Below are 19549 nucleotides of genomic sequence, written 5' to 3'. Positions count from 1 at the left end.
TTCTCGATGGTGGATTCTTTAATTGCCGCTTCCTCAAGATTTACACTTTTTGCTGGGCTCTATCGTGTCTTTATACAAGCTGGTACAAGTTGTAGTTTTGATTATTCAATAGAGTTGTTTCTTAGCCAGTGGTCTGGCCTCTTTGAATCCCTTAAAAGCACTCTGCACATTGTCTGCTAAGGATTTTGGGAGAGGTTATTCTTGACAAGGCCTTTGGTTGGTATAATCATAATTTATTCAGTATAATAATTTATTGAAAAGGTGCTATTTTAGTATCACCTCTTCTGGCAGTCCCCTCATCTGTAATTATATCTATGTGCTTTCTTCTACCTCTTTGCAGTATATTAACTTCTCTGTTCTTTACATTATGCTTTTAAATTTATTCTGCTGCTGCTTCATTTCCTGGCAACGTTTTAGGGAGGCTGCTGTTTACTTTGGTTTGCTTCCTTTCTTCAGTTTTCTTCATTTATCCAGATTTTAGGATGGCTTAAAGTGCATAACCATGTATCCTTTAAACCATGCAAGTTCCATCAGCTCCTCTAGAGAGCAGCAAATATGTTCAAATAAAATAGTAACATGATTCAACCTAATATTCCCTGAAACACAACTTATTAACTAAGCTAGCTGACAAAGAGCAAAGAACTATGAGGAATGGAGGTCCTATACCCAAGTCTGGCATTTTCAGACATTGTCTGAGAACTGTCCTAGCCCTGGCACTTAGTGTGAGTGCAGCCCCCAACCCTCTTTAAAAGCTCTGCTTGAGCCCAACACCAACTCACCAACATCTTATGGCAGAGGGCAGAAGGAAGGCAACGGTGGTGCAGCCTGGGCCAGGGACCAGACTTGGATGCCCATCAGATCCGTGGGCTGTAAAGCTTCCCGTCCTTACTTGCAAAGGACTGTCAGCCAAGAGGAAGCACTCACTTTCTGAAAAACACCCACAAGTTCTCCATTCCTCATGGCCATCAGTGGGTGTTTGACAGATGGGGCTCTGTCTCCTGGTGCGCACTAGGGTTTAAGGGAACTTGGCACCTGACAGCAAGCCACAATTATTTTTTTAAAAAGAAAAATAGTCAAAGTAATGAAAAGTCTTCCCAGCCGTAAAACATTTAGACTAACACCACCATGTGTTTGGACCTAAATAATACATAAATCTTCAAAAGAGGGACAAAGGTACCTCTGTTCTTTAAGATCAGTCTCCAAAACAAGATTGACAGCTGCCTACCTAAGCACTTGCACAGCTGACACAGACCTAACAGCAAGGCAAACTCATTCTTCGGGGAAAACCCATAAAAAAGGGTTTTCAAAAACACGCTCGTGTTTGCAGGCCTGTCTCTGGTAAGGTTTTCTGCCAGTATAGTTTCTTGGCCTACGTTCAAGTTTGTATTGACTGTCTAAAGGAGATTTTGCAAAGGTTTTTTTCTCAGATATAAGCCTGGCCAATTAAGCCAACTTAAGTCATCCCAGACCTGCAGAAGACCTATGGCTGCAAGCAAAGCAGCTTTTCCTCAGTTTTTTGTGACCCGCACTACATTTCAGCACCAGTATCACCCCTCCTGGTGGCAGTCACTTCAGATTATCAGGTACCAAGGTACAAATGGGAACCGTCTTCCCCAAAATAACCACTTGAGCTCCGGTAAATGCAAAGGGCACTAAGAGATGGCTCTGGAAGGACAGAAAACATTGCCAGCATAAGAGCTACTGCCAAGGCCACAGGAAGCAAGAGAAATCCCTTCTGGAAACTGTTGGGTTGGGGCATTCAACGTCTAGGCCAGGGTGCAGATGGGCTGGCCTGTGACAAAGCCAGAGGGTGTTGGAAGACCCGGGAAGTGGATAGGGCCTATATGCATCTTCCATTGCTTGCCTCAGGGATGCTCACCTCATCCTGGCACAGTAACACAATGCAGGGAAAAGGGGTCAAGGCAGGAAAAGAGGGGAAATACAGAAGGAGGGAATGCTCCATATGCAGCTAAAGACCGTGTTTATCACCACATTTGCCCTATTTCTGTGTCATCTTTCATACCAGGAGCCTGCCTTTTCAATAACTGCATGGATGGCACTGGGTAGATTCTGCTAGTAGGCTGGAAAGTAAAGGCAGACCCAGCTGGATACAACTAGTACAGGAACATTGGAGGTCTGGTAAATAAGTTCTACCTCATTTTTAGAAACACATTTTACCAAATAACCTGAAAATGGTGGAAGTGGTACTCCAGGGAGGGTGGTGAGGGTGTATCTTGCTGCTTTTTGGGATATGTGCTGGCAGCTGGCGCAGCCCCATGTGGGGTGCAGCCAGTGTACTGGAAAACCACAGACTTCTGCACCATGGGACCCCACTTGGTATTGAGGCAGGCAGACTATAAAGAGACTGGCAAAACTGGAAGAAGCTGATACTCACTAGCACTTTCTCTTTACAAACGAATTCCTGCAAACACTTACATGCACATGGCACGGTGGTTTGCCAAATTGCAGGGAAGACTCAACCAAGAGAGCTCAATCCTCCCTGAGATGACTGGTGAGGTCTTCTGTCAGATGCTGACTGAGGCACTCATACCCTCATTATATTCTTTATATAGTCCAGTTTCAAGGAAGATTCTGATGATTCTCCAGTCCAAATAAATTTATCTATAGTCAGCTTTGCAGACACAGAGGTGTGCATGCAATTGTATTACTAAAGGGTTGCTCTGCAAGTGGCCTTAGCTTTGCAACAGTTTCTCAATGTAACCCTATGGCATAGGATTTAATTTCAACTAATTACTAATTTCTGGTGAATCAAGAGAAGAAGCACGCCATGTTTAAGGTGTTCAGTCTGCATTGGCAGGGACCTGCAGGCTGCCTGCAGGGACGCAGTGGACAGCTCTGTAGGGACTGTAAAGTCCTGAAAGTTGTATTTTGGTGCCTCAGCTGAACTGTTCTTATGATGTTTGCGCATACACTCCAAAACCAGGGCAAAAATTGTATAGAATTTGGTGTCAGAAGCAGTGTGGGACAATATTTAAACTGAGCTGGTGCCCAGCTTCTAGTAGGCTGGAACCCAGTTCCCTCACAACAAGAATATTACTCACTGGTATCCACAACCATTTCAACAGATTTGAACAGCCTAAATGTTTTGCTGAAGCCTTTATCTTTAGTTTGTAGGATCTTTGGGCTATACCAGAAAAGCTTCTCAAAAGGTAAAGTGTGCTGAGTAAAATTGCTTCTGGAAGAGAGCCTTGTACGAATACTTTAGGAATTTCATGTAAGAATAAAACAACTGCTTGGATGTTTTAATCAACTCTTTTTTTTTTTTTTTTCTTTTTTATGTGAAAGGAGTACTGCCCTGAGGAGGAATGAAATGTCAGCTACCAAGTTTAAACCATGCTGGTACCATTTTAAGGATTTTTGTTGAAGTACAGAGAGCTAACTAAATAGGAAATGTGATTCTGTTGTTCTAAGGGGTTGTCAGTGTTTCTGTCCAGAAGTCATGAAATATGTTTCTCAGACATGGGTAATTTGGAGACATTATTTCCTATTTATCTGCACATTTCAGAGTCTATTGCTATAGGCTCTAAAAATTGAGATGGCCTTCTAAACTAAAGTAGCTCTGTGTTTCACACAACTTCAGACCATGAGGTGGATAATTGTTACGACATCCATCCATCCATCCATCCATCCATCCATCCATCCATCCATATTACAACAAAAAAAAAAAAAATCTGTGTTTAGATCATTCCTTAAATTAGGATCATCTTTTGAATATCATATAGGTTTGTGCTCTGTGGGATCAGTTCTGAGTGACTGATGGGAGACAGGGGTGGGGCTGCAATGCAAATTCTGTGGTTTTCTCCAGTCATTCAAAGATCAGGATCCTTTCCAGACTTTGCACCGAGATGTATGTGAAAGTCTCTGGTGAACCTGTACAAACAGGTACCTATTAATGCATCATATTTGGTAAACTGTGTTACAGATACTCCATTTTTATGCTTCAGAAGAATGCTTTAGAAAGAGGCTTGCTGAAGCAGAAAAAAAGTTTGGATTTGTTAACAAATGTATACATGAGTTGTCCATCTGCCTACATTTGAATATCTCCATTAGACCTTCAAGGATAGCAGAGAGCTTTAGGAAAAAGCAGGTACCAGAAATAAGGAGCTAACTGCACTGGATATGGTCTGGCAGAAGTAAGAATCACTCACACTGACTTCTAGAGAAATGAGCAGAAGGAGTGGGTGTTTAAGTGGGTGTCTAATTTGTCAGGACAAGAAAGGCATTGCTTAACAAGCCTAGTGGGGCTCTAAAAGTGTCTTATTCTGCTTTCTCTTAAAAAATAATATATATATATATAGCCTATATTCAGTATGAGGAAAAGGCAGGAAATCACATAGGAAAAATGCAAAAATTCATTCTGCTAGGTCAAAATTTTCTGTTTCTTTCCATTATTGTTATTTCTTTGCCAAAAGTAACATGTTCAGTGAAAGAAAATCGCACACACACTCCGGTGTGTGGTGCCTAAAGTCTCACAGGCAAAATAAATGTTACATACATAGGAACACCAGAAGTGAAAGGACTTACTTCTGATTGCTGACCCCAAATCCTCCACCTTTCTTGAGGGCACCATATATAAACTTCAGTTTCTAAAGAAAAGCTCAGAAACTGCTGTCATCTTCACTCAGTAAATTGTTCATCAGTGAAAGCTTCTCAAAGCTAGTCCATTACTCAACCTAAAGCGTTAGCTGCAGAACCTGAATTAGAGACAGCTCTCTATCTCCTGGCATTTCCACGTTGTGAATGGATCATAAAACAGTCCTTGGAGTTAGCACTGTATGTGTACTCCCACAATTAAATTATAGTTGTGGAGATGGCCTGGCACATCCTGCCTGTCAAACCCAAATGGAAGAAAACAGAAGGGGAAGTGGGAGAAGGCAAAAGCTGGTGAAGTAGATTGTGATTGTAATCTAGCTACACGGATGCTGGATAATTTTAATTGTAGAGATACAGTTCATACTTCCCAATCAGATGCCTGCCTTGGTGAACTCATTTTTCAGAACTGGCATTGCTGTGCATCACAGACCAAGACTTCACGCTATGGCTTTGAACAGAGACCATCTAATTTGCAGAACATTTTGGCAACTCAATTACAATGTAAGAGCATTACATTGTAAAATTACTTCTCTATCAGTTGAACATCAGGCTATTAAAAGTAGTACAAAAGACAGAAGTTAAAGAACATCCCTTTCAACTACTCTACTTTCCTATTTTTGGAGATGCATTTCTTTATTATCCTAAAGTACTACAAGCAGTAATAATTTATCTGTTCTTCATTGTAATCATGACATTAAAATAAAATAATGTGCAATTAATATCCTCCTTAATAATCCCTTCTAGAAAGATAATCACTGCACTAATGATGTATCACATAAGGGCAGATAATTTTAATAACTTGAAAGAATACGCTAAGGATCTCTCTACATTGTTAACTTCAGATTTAATTCTTATTCTGGTCTGAACTGAGAGATTCATGGAGAACAACTGCTGCCAGTGGGAAATTATGCATTCCCTAGACACCTGTCTACAGAGTATTTCACAAGAGAAGAGAGAGTCACAGCTTTTCATTATGGTGATGAGAGTGAATTGAAGTGACCCAACCTAGAGTGTGAGGAAAGAGGAGAAAGTGATTATAACTGATTAAAACTTAGTGTTTGGTTTCTATTTCGGTATTAAAAAGACATTCCAAGCTAAAACAAAACAAAAGAAATAGAAACACTTTGTTCAGAAAAAAGTTTTTTAAAATCTATCTTATTTAGGGGTAAAAATATGGATTTTTTTTTTTCCCCCTTTAAATCATACTGATACTGCAGAAACTCTCAGTAATACATGATTTTGCTGCATGGAAAACATGGACATTCCAGGTCTCCAGCAGCCCAGTAGATACTTGTTTAGCAAGAGAAGTGCTATGATGCAATTGAAGATACTGAGAAAACAACATTCTTTTAGGCAGTTTATCCAATAAAAATTTTATTTCCTGTGTGAAAACTAATTTATCACAGATTTCCTGATAAGTTCCAATTCTCATTTCCAGAGAGCTCAATTCCTTTCTGTATAGTCTCATGTTCAGTACCACACAAGGTTGGATGAGCAGTATAGGTAGCTTATGTATTGTTCCATAAATCCACCTCAGGGTGCAAGTGGTACTGGTGATGCAGCTATGGCAGCCTTGTCTGAACACAAGACAAAACTTCCTGAGGGCAAGATTAGGAGTATTGTGTTTTCAACACATCTTCAGAAATGTTTTTCTGAAGTAGGTGTGTTAAGAAGAGATTTAAAGACACACTGGCAAACTTAACAACCAACCTTCGTAACATTTTTCTGAGTATGAAATACGTTCTGGAAGGATTTAGAAACCAAAATTCACAAATTTAAGACTAAATTTTTGTTTAAACAGCAGAAAATCTTGTCGCTTCCTTTCTCCACATCTATTCTTTTACTCACTCTTTCTAGGACATCTACACATCTTCACAGTACCTTAAGATTCAATGATACTGAATATAAGGAGAAGTCAGAGGTGATCCTCTTTGTTCTTTCAAACAGGTCTTCTTTCCCATTTCCTCCTCCCCATTGCAGATGTCCCTACCAATGATCTGTGAATGCTAAGAATATTTCAAACACGTTTGCACATCTTCCCTTGGTCTTCCCTTGCTAGTAGATCCACCAAGTTTGTAAAACCATGTCTCTGTAATTAATAAATGTGACTTGGAAATAGTTGTTAGAAGAGACTCAGAGACACTCCCTTAGGAGCAGGTTGTTGATGCCAGAAGCTTCTATTCACTCCCCAGTGAAAAGCCCATACAAATCCTGCTCTTTCAGTACGCAGTTTTTATAAACACATGAAGTGCTTATTACACTGACTCTGAATTAGGAGCCAAAGGGTTCACAAATCCTAAAAGTAGCCAGGTCTGCAGCTGAGTGACACAAACCAAAGGCCACAATTTCACAACAAGAAACTATAAACAGAATAAGGAAGAAGTTCACTAATTTCATTTTCCATTTCAGACACAAACAGGGTCCTTCTGATTTGAGATGAGACTCCTTAGTCATTAAAAGACGTCTAGCTAGAGACACAAAAAAGCAAACTGTGTCCAGCCACAACGCATTTATTATTTATCCTACCCTATTTATATCTCATGCTGAGGGATGTACACGATAAACTGAATCCACATTTGTTCCCTGCATTCCTTCTCGCAGCTGAGAAGATGCAATGAGTCATAAAAGGTTTCATTGTTGCAATGTTTTGTCATGGTATGTGTAATCAGCACAGGCCCTGGTAAAGAGGCTTTGGAGGATGAGAAGTTTAAATATTTAATGTTTTTCTGCCTATGATAAGTTTAATAATTAATGCTGCTCCTACCCTGGAAATGACAAATCATACAACAAGCACGCATGATAAAAGAAACAAACACAGCTAATAGAGAGGAAAACTTTACTTAGAAGGTAGTAAATAAAAACCTCTGTAGCATACCTTAGGATTCCAAAGTACATCACACGCAGAAGTAATTTCTGCCTCCCAACCCAAAGATCTGTTCTGTCCATCTAAGTTACCTAATTTTTGAGGGGATGCAGAAAATGAGGGATAATTAAGTGCTAGGCTTTACCTTGCATATGTGAGAAATGATACACAGACGTTATGAGCCAAACTGTCTTAAAGACTTCTGCAAGCACAGAAGAGAAAAAGAACAGTGTGAAAGCTGTTGTGCCTCAATTTTCTACACAGAGGAGTCAGTCATTAAGTCATTACAGAAACTTGTTATATAGCAGAGAAAGAGCAAGACTGTATCTGTGCCTCTTTTCTCCTTCGCATGGGTCTAAATGGAGAGGGAGCTACTTCAGCTCCAAGCAGCATCTACAGACACCAGCTCTTGCACCCTCTGTATAATCTGTTTTGTAAGACGCTACCACCAGTACATTTCTCTGAGTACATGCTCCTCCACATCCACTCCCACTGATGATCTGCAGGTATATGCACCCTTCAACCCCTACTGACTTGTAGCTAAAAGACAATTCAGCTCACACACTGCTGTGCTTCAGTGCTGGACCACGCTTATGTAAATACAACAGAATTAACACTGAAAGAAAGCACAAAGCATGACAGTAATAAAATCTTCTGTGATTCATTCAGTTTAGACACATTTTCAAATGATTAGCATTAGAAGTCTGTCAGACAAAGAGGGTGAGTACTTTGATATACACATTGCCACTATATCCTTCTCTTGGGGTAGAAACCGTTTTCCCTAAGCCCATGTCTGAGATAATCACGTTGTGGGAGAAATAGGTACATCTAGAAAGTGACTCATCTTACCTTCAGAGATGCCTAAAACAGGTCAGGTGACTCATTCCCCCTGCTGAAACCAAGAGCCTACTTCAGATTGAGACACATAACACCTTGTAGACATGTCAGCAGTACATCTACAGCAGTGCACTGGAGCTCAGTCCCCTGCTCTGTCAAGCTGCTAGGGCCTTCCCTGACACCCTTCTGGCTCACACCTCCTAGTTGGCTCCTGAGCAACTCCTGAGCACAGGACCGTTCCCAACAGCTAATCGGGATTTTGTTTTGGAGGCTAATGGAGTTGAATAACTCAGACACGGCCAGACTGTGTCAGTTGACCTCAGGGTCAGAGAAAGGTACTGCCATGGCATTGCTAACTAGGATAGGTGTATCCTTCAAACAGTAAGATCCAAGGGTTTTTTCACACATTAAATCTTTGCTACAAAACATGTATTTTTATTTTATTCACTGTCTACTCTTCTTGCCTGAATATCCTTTCTTATAGTGGGCTTAGAGAATTTAGTATGACAAGAGAAATTAACCTTTTGACAGTAGACAATGTATAACTGTTCAAAAGTCATGGCTTTCCTAAGACCAATCTTTTGCAATAAAACTAGGTTAGGCTAAACAAGTGTTCACATGTACTCCTGGAAAACCAGGTCAGTCACATCTGCAACAGTCCACAGCTTTTTAAAGACACTTACACTCAGAAAAACATGAAAATGTTACATTTTCCAAATAACAGCTCCCTTAATGTAATATCCTTCAAACTCTTATCCAAGATTTTTGCTTCCTTTTCAATGGAGGAACAGAGCATAATAGCATCTCTGCAGCATAACCTCAGTCAAGGGATCCAGCTGAAACTACCTGAAACCTCTTCAGTGATGCAATGATTTGTCCTTCCAGGGTCATAAGGTAGTGTTCACTTAGGGCTCTATACCCATTCTGACTTTTTTGACCTCAAGCAACTAGTACTGCTATAATTTGATTGTGCATCAGGGTTTTTTAGCTCAGCTGAAGGGTAGTATCCTAAAAGCTTGCTCTGAACTACAGAGGAAGAAACTCCAAGGTGAGACTTGATTTGAGGTCTCAAAGCCAGGGCAGTATCTTTAACGAAGTCTTGCTGAACCCTGGGTCTCACTTGCCTGCATGTAGTCCCTTGGTGGTCACCGGCACACAAGGGTCCTTCAGTGCTATCTTGCTTAACAGCAAGATCTCCTGATATACAGGGCTTATTGCTGTTAAGGTTAGTGCTGACAGTTTGCTGAGAGACCACTTCAGGATGAAGAACAGCCTCTTCTTCTTCTTCAGAGAGAAGTGAGCAGGAGCCATCACTGGTCTGGCTGCTATTTGATACTGGACAGTCTTGATTTTGAGGTGGAGAAGAGCTGCCATGCTGTACTGGGGGAAGATTTAAAATGCACTCATTACCTACATGAAGGTTTGCCAGCAGCTTGCTTTTTTGGTTTCTTGCTCTCATTCTCCGGAGAGCACAGACAAGATCAGCAAGGCTAAGCAGAAAGGATAGACTGCTGACCCCCCAGATGAAAATCATCATGATGGATTTCTCAGTGGGCCGGGAGATATAGCAGTCAACTGTGCTTGTACAAGGTGAATGGTAGCAGGAAAAACGCTCAGGAACAAAAAATCCAAAAAGAAAATATTGCACAGCTGCAAAGGCAGCCTCAAGTAGTGTCCTAAAAAAAAGATGAACGGTATATGCCCCAGAAAAATTAAGGACTCTTAGGCTGTCTGCACCACAGTCTAATCCATTGACAACAGCACTTCCACAGAGCTCCTTCAGGTCTTTGGGGCTTGATAAACCCTTATTCCCTTTGCATCCATGCACCAAACAGTGTATTCTTACAATGTACATAGCTACCTTGTGCAAAACATAAATGCTGAATGCAGCATAAGGTAGAAGGATAGACACAGTATGAATGAGCCAGAATCTAAAGTGAGACACAGGAGAGAACAAGTCATAGCAAACGTTGGAGCATCCTGGTTGCAGGGTGTTGCAGACAAAGCGCTCCTGCTCGTCTTGGTAGAGTGGATAGCCTGCTAACACTACCACTGCCATTCGCAGTAGAATCACTAACATTAGCCAGATCTTTCCTAGAAGAGAAGAAAAGGTAAGAAAGAGTCAGAGCACTGAGAAGGAAGGGAAGGCAGGTAAAGTAGTGATGCTTTCTTTACACACAAGACATTTGAAGAAATAGGATCTGTAATTAGTCTCCTCTCCTAAAAGTTCCTCTTTGGCTTTGTTTTGACTGGGACTGAAACTTGTGTGAAAATGCATTAGCTGACACCTTCCATAATATTCAACAATATAGGAGTTTGAAATACAATAAGCCATGCCAACTGAAACCTCAGCCTAATGAAAACACTCTGAACACGTCCAAATCTGATAAAAAGAGTTCACAATTAAGTGAATAATCCTATTTCACTTACAGTTCTGTTGGTTTCATACCTCTGCACCTGAATTTTATCCTATTTCAATAATATAGATCAGCTAACACAGTATTAAACACTTCTAGATACAAAAGATTGTTCCATGACATAGTATTTGTTCTTGGTCTTGGCCGTGAAATCCTATGTGAAATATACTATAGCCAACAAAATCTCTCTGTTCTGTCTAGACTGGTATTTACTAGTGAGTTAGTTAACAGGTGCTATTAGAAAAGTTATGCAAAATGTTCTACAAATATACATTTGTGTGTGCTCATGTGTACCCCAGTCATTTCTCTCTGCTGCTTCTTTTGTTGCCCCATCTTTATCATCTCTTCCAAACTTCATTCAATTTGGTGTGCAGCTTCTCTCTATTCACACCAAAATCTCCCTTCTTGGTACCAACACCAAGTGAAACCTTACAAGTTTGGCATTTTCATATATTGCTTGCTTCATCTTTCCCCAAATTCTTTCATATGATTGCTTTAGGTAGAGCTTGGTCTCATTCACTTTGTTTGGAAAGATCAGGCCTTATCCTTATTCCATTATTCCAATAACTGAAAAATCAGGCATTGGTACCCTATGTATCACATCTTTTGAATGCAACTGTATTGTTCATGATAGTTGCTTGCGTACTTTTGTATGGGGTAGGTTTTTGTTGAAAGTTGTTTGTAAAGTTACACACATGGCTATACTACTGACAAGTTATTTATTTAAAAAAAAAAAAAAAAAAGGAAAAAAGAAAATAGAAGTCCTTTTCCTGGGCAGGATAGGAAGGCCTAAAAATATACTGTTGTATTGTCAAAAATTAAAAATGTATTCTGTACAAACAAGTGGAAAAATTCAACACCTGAAATTAAGTTTAGCACTTGAATTTGCCAAGTTTCCTTTTGAGTTCTGTCACTAGTTCCTTATATGGTTTTGAAAAAGTAATTTAATTTAATAATCCCCTGCTTTAATTTCACATCTTTTTAAAACATGCCAAGAAAAGAGAAAAAAATAAACCACTTAGGAACAAAAAAACAACCAACCAAAACCAGAAAAGAGTGATAAGATTAATTCTGTGCTTTAAAGAATGGTTAAGAAATCAGCTGTAACCATGGACAAACAGCAAGACTCAGTGACTAAAAAGCAGCATGTTATATGAGGTTAATGGTTGAGAAATGCACTGAAAACCTCAAGTCATTAATAGTGATTGCACATCTCACATGCACACAAGGTTTTAAAGGCAATCTGTGAAATAGCACCAATGCACATTCTAAAGGCTTTTTAAAAATCCAGATCCTGAAGCATTTTTTCTATAAAATATACAACTATTTACACGTATTGTCTTGAACAACATTCTTTTCTATTTCCCATAAAGCTATTTCCCTGTAGTTGGTGTGAATTTTAAATATTCAAATATTTCTGCAACACTGCATGATACCTATCATTGTACTGAACATGCAGTTTGAATGCCCCATATACACCAGTTGTGGCTAGAACAGTCAAACTGCATTCTGAAGAGGAAAAACTTCAGCTGGAAGAAGGTTAAAGATAAATAAGCTATATGAGAGATCATCAGAGAAACCTGCCGCTCCTGGCAAAATAATATGTTATCTAACCATAAATAAATTGTGGCCTTTCCATTTTATCTTTAATCACCTGAACTTTAGTGGTGGCTTTGCTGTGTTTTCAGCTTTCTGAATTTTGGTGACAGGCAGCACTGTTACTCTTTTTGACATAGTGTGGGTCAATAGAAAACACCAGCTGTACAGAATCAGTCACCTTTAGCAAACGATGTTTCATACTTAAGTAACATTTTTTCCCTGTGAAGACCTCAAAGTGGTTGAAGGACATTAGTTAATTAAGCTCAAAATACATGCTATTTCACTATCAATTTTTAATTAGAACATGTACAATAGGGAGTGCTGCTTAAGAAAAATCAATGGCTCCTTAGGAAGTAGTTTAGTATGACATACATTTTAGAGATAACCCCTCCAAGCATCACCTTCCCTAATGACACAATCTTGATTAAACATCCTATAACAAGCCCCTTCACCCAACTCCCCTTAGTTGGATACTCCCTTCAATGCACAGAACAAATTACAGCAACTGTCCACGGCTGGAGGTGAAGGGTCTTTGAAAGGCTCTTTAAAGTTTTCATCTGGCTCACGCTTTGCTCAAAGTAGCCCATGAAAAAGGAATACTGTCTTATTTAAATAAGAAGAAAAAAAGAAGCACTCAGGCGACTGTTAGTGGAGGAAAAAACAACTGTGTTTTGTTGATTTCTTTTTAAATGCATGCGAACATTTTTTGTTTATAAAAATAAAGAATGAAAACCAATGGTAATTAACCACAACTGTAATAAACCACAAACGTCTTCCTGTAAAAGTGGGGAAGGAATTCCCTTCTTTAAATCTTTTCATTCATCACTAAATCTATTGCATACATTCTACTGTTCACTTTATGTGGTATAAATAGTTACTTCTGTGTGTTTTCACCATGGTGCCTACAACAGCCATTAGAGCTGACTGCAAGCTCAGGCACCAAGAAGAGACAAATTTGAAAACCTTGCCAGAATCTTTTTACATAAAGTTTAGAAAATATCTATCAGAGAGGAAGTAGGAATTTGTTTAGCAAGAAAAGAAATACATTAATCACTTATATCATGTATCTAAATAACAACTTATTGTAAGGATCACAGAGGCATAGCTAGAAATTAATGTCAGCACTTGGGTGGCTTCAGGATATGGAGTAGCAAAAGAAAGAAGAGAGCTTTGTAAAAGTACTTACCTACAATAGTCACGTTATAGTTGAGCGTGACAATCAAAAATCCCAGCGAGTCCCAGTGCTCCATGTTTGAACAGGTTCACAACACTTCCAGCTCCTGATGCTCTAACAATTTTGACATTTTCAAAGGAGATTGGAACTAGACAGGGAAAAAAGAAAAAAAAAAAAAGAATTTTGGTAAGGGTCAGGGGTGGAAATGAGAAACCCAGACACACCAATGTATTGATGAAAGGTTATTTTGATGATTTGAACAGGTCTGTTAGTTTTGGATGTTGGAACAAATCTTCTTAAGGCTTTAACAGTTTGTCTAGCAAAAGCTCTAGCTTCTCAGATCCAATTGCTCCTACCTCTTGTGTGGATCCTCTGTCCAGACAACTGCAAGTAGACAAACAACAACAGGAGTGATCTCTGCCATTGTAGACTATTCTTACCCTCCCAGAGCATACCAGCCTCCTGACATTGCTGAGATATTTCAGTGGTGAAAGACAGGGAGAGGGGAGAGAGGGAAGAAAAGCATGGACCAGGAAATAACAGAGATCTCTCTCTCCCCAGGAGAATTGCAGATGGATAATAGAAGGAAAGGGGATACAGAAGGACAACCACCCTTGTGTTTGAAAGGCACTTTCAGTTTAGCTCACTGGAAGCTATCCCATTGCAATTTCCAAAACCAATTTTGTTTCTAAAACACAGTCTCCCTGACAGGACATCATGGCCCTGTCAATCACAGCCACACCAAATTTTCTCCTGTGTGCTGAGCCAGCCAGTGGGCTGAGCCTCCATGCAGGCATGAGAAAAAAACAGGGGAAGCTTTAAAAAAATAAAAAAAACCAAGGGTGGGGGCTGTTTTCCAAGATGCTGCAAGTCACTTACATTTAATTTATATCAGTTCTTTCTGCCTAAACTACTTGGTACTCTGGACATCACTCAAAAGATCCTAGGGCTGATTGCCCAGCATTGCAAAACACCAGCAAGCCTCTGCAGCAATGATGGAGCGAGCTGCTTCCTTGGAGCAGGGGTGCATGCTCCTGGCCAGCTAGGTGCGACTGCACAGCGTGTCCTTGATATCGCGTGACTGCATTATACCTCAGGACAAAAACATGGATGGATATAAGATTCTCAGCTTTTCTTTCCTCACCCCCACTGTACCCAATTCCCTTGGGGAAAATAATCTACTACCATTTTCCACTCACAGTTCAACTACTGATGGGGTGTTACTCTGTCCTTTTTAGTCTGGGCTGTGATAGAGACAAACATCACGTGGACACTTATTGTCAGGAAATAGTATCAGTAACTAGAAAAACAGCTGAAAAAGGAGTCCGTGATATAGCAAGGGAGGAAAAGTGATGTCGTGCCAACCTGACACCTGAGGGCTGCCGGCAGCCCGGGCACAGGCTTGTCGCTGCAACCCTGCTCATGTGCTTCAACCTGTTCCTGGGGGGAGCAAAGTGAGTTGGCTCAGGTGAGGAGCTGTGTGCTGACATTGCATGAGTACGGTCAGTGTAACTAGACTAAGCTTTATGAGTGAACACATCTTACCTGGAAAAAAAGGTAAAACTAATAATTACTTACTTTATTAAGTAAAATGTAACTGTACAAGAGTTTCTCCCCAGGCCTCTGCTCACAAGGCATGTGATGCCTTAGCAGAATACACTGGGCATCCTTTCTGTAGTGAGCCCCATTATAAGGAAACCCTAGAAGTGGAGTTTGAAAGGATGGCACTTAAAAATTCTTTATCCATTAACTGCATAAAGAGATTTTTAATTGCAGTAGTAAATACAGGAATTTTCTTGGTTACAGAATTGATTTATTTAAAATATTTGCCAAACAACCATTTCTTCTGTTACCAAGTTGTATTTATGGTGTGTGATGATGGTTTTAGCTTCATTTTTCCCACACGCACACTTTTTTTTTTTTTTTTTCCCAGAGATATGTGTGTGTGAGGAGAAATATGGGAAGGAGAAAAGGAACAGAGAAAAGATACAAATGGCCAAGATATAAATTATACTGAGATATGAAGGTATTCCTGGTTAAACAGTCTTTGTCAAAAATAGTCAGGAATGCCAAGATGGTGGCAGGATATGAATACTCAGCAGATGCATCCACACAATAGACTATAAATCATCTCTGTCAATATTGCCAGTTAAAATATCCTTGCTCATCGTTGCTGTGAGACCTCTACCATTTATGAAAGGAGGATAACAGGTAGGGATTTAAGCCCCCAAACTGTTGCCTTCAGAACTATACCAGGGAACAACATCCGATCCCACAGGATTGATGTCCTGAGGTAGGATGGCCCATTTTCTTCTAAAGAAAGCAAGAAACATCACCCTCCAGACTCACTGTGCAGACTACCTTAGGGCTGGATTTATGTCAGAAAGCCTAAATTCTATTTTAGCTTTTTCAGACAGCTTGTATCTTACTTCAGTCCAACACTTCTTTTTGTGGTGTGTCCTCTTCCCAAGTTCGAACTGGGAAGAGACCCACTCTGTCTAGCAATCCAGTACACCTCAGAGCCAACTTTGATTTATGGCACCTCAAGGACTCCTTTGGCTGTGACCTGGAGCAGTTTGGTAAAAGAAAGTCAGGGAACAAACATAGCCAATGTCAGGGCATGGCCCTCAGGGGCACTGCAGTGACAAAAACTGCCTTTGAAGCACCAGTGTGTCTGTAGAAGGACAAAAACACAGGCCATGGGCCTGCTCTGCTCTGCAAGTCCCTGTCATCAGTCCAACCTTGGGCTACAGACTGAGGTGGTCATTATAAAGTGTTTGGTCTCTGTAAAAACATAGTTTCTTCATCCCTTGACTCAGCACTATCTTTCAGGCCAAGGTTCCCATCTGAAGATACTCAATATTGTATCTGAAGATACCCAGCATACAATTCCCCTTGTTTGTTTATTATTCATCTTTAGCTGTTCCCTGTATTCCCTCTTTGTCTGTAAAGACTGTAAGTAAATAGGGAGAGCAATGTTACAGTAGCGGATATGAGTAGCAGAGGGACTTTAGCTCCGCAGTGCCACCAGTTGGTGTGGCAACATCTTCCATATCAGAGGACATACATGTGGTGCACAGCCCTATCCCTCCATACATGCTCCAGTACTAGAATCTCACAGACAAATATTATCAGTCTATAAAGTTGTAAAATCTGTGAACTTGCACCGAATTCTAGTTAAATAAGAGAGGCAGGTAGAAAACACTACCATGGTTCTGGGTAAAGCTAAACTTTGAAACCCAGCGGTATCTCATCACGTCTGATTTTAGAAGGGGTCCTAAAAGCCACTGGAAAACCTTCAAAGACCAACAATGAAGCATAAGAAGATGCAATTAAATCTATTTTAAAATTCACAACTGCTATCCACATTTCTAACCCCTTACCACAGATCCAGTGTTTGATCCTGCAAAAATTCACAGACATGATTCTGTCACTGTCAGTGACCCACTAAAACCTTCTGAACTACTGGAACTGCATCTCACTGTGGACCTGTGTCACGTCCCTAGGCTAAGACCTGGGTTACTTGGTACGAAGTCCAGCAAAGACACTTCACCTAGCCCTTGGCTCAGAATGACATCCAGAGGTAGGGTACTGTTAGCTTGAAGCCACTTTGGGTCTTCCCATCCCACGATCAAATCAGTCACCTGAAGGGTGCCACAGTCTACATCATATGCCAAAAAAACCCCAGAAACTAGAGGCATTCCTCTGGTATAGCAAATCCCAACCGCATCTGTTATACCTAGTCAACACTGAGACTAACAACGTGTAAGAGAAGTGAAGTAGGAGTTACTACAGGACATTGCACCCTACACAGCACCTGACAATAAAGCAACCTCCCTTTACCAATTTAATTAATGTTAAGGCAAAATGGGTCAGCATAGCAGCTTCCCTAATACAGAAGGGGATCTGGGATTTCAGTCCAGGTTTTCTAGCAGATTGTTATTTAAGAAAGAAGAAACACAGACGCATATCTGATATTTTAAAGTCTAATTTAAAAATCAATTTAGAATTTTTCTAGTTAGCAAAGATGATGTAGTAGTGACCAATCTTGCAGTAAATATGGCTCTTCAGAAGGTGATCTGTAAATTCAGGGGGGGAAGATAATCTATTCAGAAGAGACAATAAACATTAAAAAGGCACTTAATCTTGATGGCCTTGTTTTTAAAATTTGTGGAATCAGCAGAAGCATGAGAGAAGAAAACAAGCTAGCCATGAAGGACAATAGCAAAGAAGTAGTAGGAAAAGCTGCCCAGAACAAACGTTCTTTTAAGACATACATAGTGCACATGCATGCACATAAACATGTCAGACAATCTTCAAAGTAATCCCACACTGTGCGTAAAAGCCTGCTATAGCACACACATAGCAAGGGAGCCAGCACAGCGTGGAAAGCCCTTGCTTTATGCAGACACACACAACACTGCACACTTTGCATTCCCTGGGACCTCTGTCCATCCACCACTGCGATAATCACTGCATGTGGAATACACCCAAAAGTAGCCTCTCCCCAACGCAGTTATCACAGCTGTACAGACATGGAGAAAGCAAGAAAATTATAACTCCAGAATTGTGGCTATGGAGCCTACACACACTGAGGCAGGGGAGTGGAGAATGTTTTCCATCATGAACTCTTCAGTGGGGAGCTTAAACAACATGCTCCTACTCTCCACTGCTCAGCCTCAAACCTGTTAGTCTCCAGCAGTGGCATAGTTCAGAAGGTCTTTTAGGAAACTTTCAAAGAACACGTCCCTCTTCTCCTTCCCTTTGCATCTGCGTTCCACTCCCAACAAGGAGATACATACACACATGCTCAAATATATATAATTGCCTACGCATGTATGTGTGTAACAGTCCAGAAGGACATCCAGAGCAGTGAAGTTCAGCTCGTTTTTAACTGCTCCTATTGACTGGACTTGAACCTGATAACTTCCACGCTCCCTCAGTCATCTCAGATACTTAAGCCTGGTGCCTAGAGTGACTTGCATATGTCTTGCCTCCCTCTTCCTCTGTTAATTTAGTAAATCTAAAAAAAGACTGTGTTTTACTGCATGCTCTTAAGGATTTAGACTATTTTCTTACTTTGCCTCAAACAGATCCCCTTACTATAAATTTTTGAAGGTTCAGAAAGGTCACCTTTCTAAAGGGAACCTGCTTCTAAGAGGACGGCTAATAGAATAAGCAGCTCTCCTTCAGACTTTGGTTCAGCAACCTTAAAGCTATTGAACCAAGAACTCAAAACATTTCAAGACTGATCTGAAGGGAAATTAAGTAATGGGAAGTATATGCCTATTCAGGAGCTCAGGGCCAATTTCTTCAAAAGTATGTAATTTTACTAAGTAGCAAAAGTACAAAGTGAGTCCATGGGATTTTCAAAAGCACATTATTAATAGCTTCTTAACTCATATTGAAATAGGTAGTTACACAAGCACATGACATTATTACTGAAATTTGCTCTGCTGTAACTCAAAGAAAATCTAGTATAAGAAATGTTCCAGCTATTTTTTAAATTTTGCACTTAACATTTGACACTGAGTTTTACACCTTACCTTTTTGCACAGGTTGGAAAGTTTTGGGATCCTGTATTTTATGATGAAGCTGGTGATTGCATGTTTCATTAGTACCCATCACCTGACAACGATGAGAAGCTGAGTTCTTCACTCAAGCAGGTCCAAACCTTGCAATGGTCAGGCAGGCAAAAAGCATGGCGTGCTGATATCATAGAAATTGTTTAAATAAGAAAAATGCCTTAAGTGATTGGGAAATAGATTTCATAATACACAGAGGATGGCAAGAATATCTTTGGCTGACTATGCTTTAAATTTAGTACTTATATGCTATCATTTCTCAGTATGAACATTGCTAGGTTTGTGGAGAGCAAATAGATCTCTGTTTTCAACATGCACAAAAACGTGGTTATTGGGTCCATTCTGGATATCAGTAAATAAATCTGTCATCTCAGATTTAACATACAGGCAGCTGCTGTGGAATTAAAATAAGAGTTCTTTACACCTTCATGTATTTCGTTGCTGATCATTTTAAGAAACA

At 40.2% G+C, this 19549-nt stretch overlaps 1 protein-coding gene across 1 annotated transcript; it reads right to left on the bottom strand.

Annotated features, from left to right (window-relative positions):
- Positions 1-9227: 9227 nt before the first annotated feature.
- On the bottom strand, positions 9228-13580 carry GJD4 (gap junction protein delta 4). The gene is made up of 2 exons (XM_074892458.1): positions 13517-13580; positions 9228-10408 (listed from the first exon to the last, which is right to left on the bottom strand). The coding sequence occupies exons 1-2, from the start codon at positions 13578-13580 to the stop codon at positions 9228-9230; spliced, it is 1245 nt and encodes a 414-aa protein (XP_074748559.1).
- Positions 13581-19549: the final 5969 nt, after the last annotated feature.

Source organism: Strix uralensis, chromosome 1 (genome assembly GCF_047716275.1).
Source record: "Strix uralensis isolate ZFMK-TIS-50842 chromosome 1, bStrUra1, whole genome shotgun sequence".
In the NCBI taxonomy this organism is placed as follows: domain Eukaryota; kingdom Metazoa; phylum Chordata; class Aves; order Strigiformes; family Strigidae; genus Strix; species Strix uralensis.
The sequence above is the reverse complement of the archived record's forward strand: the minus strand, read 5'-3'. Positions and strand labels throughout refer to the sequence as shown.

Bases quoted from the DNA above. Each gene is read 5' to 3' on its own strand.
- GJD4 (XM_074892458.1), bottom strand. From the start codon at position 13,580: ATGGAGCACTGGGACTCGCTGGGATTTTTGATTGTCACGCTCAACTAT. The intron at 10,409-13,516 runs GTAAGTACTTTT...CTTCTCTTCTAG, and splicing joins CTATAACGTGACTATTGTAG to GAAAGATCTGGCTAATGTTA.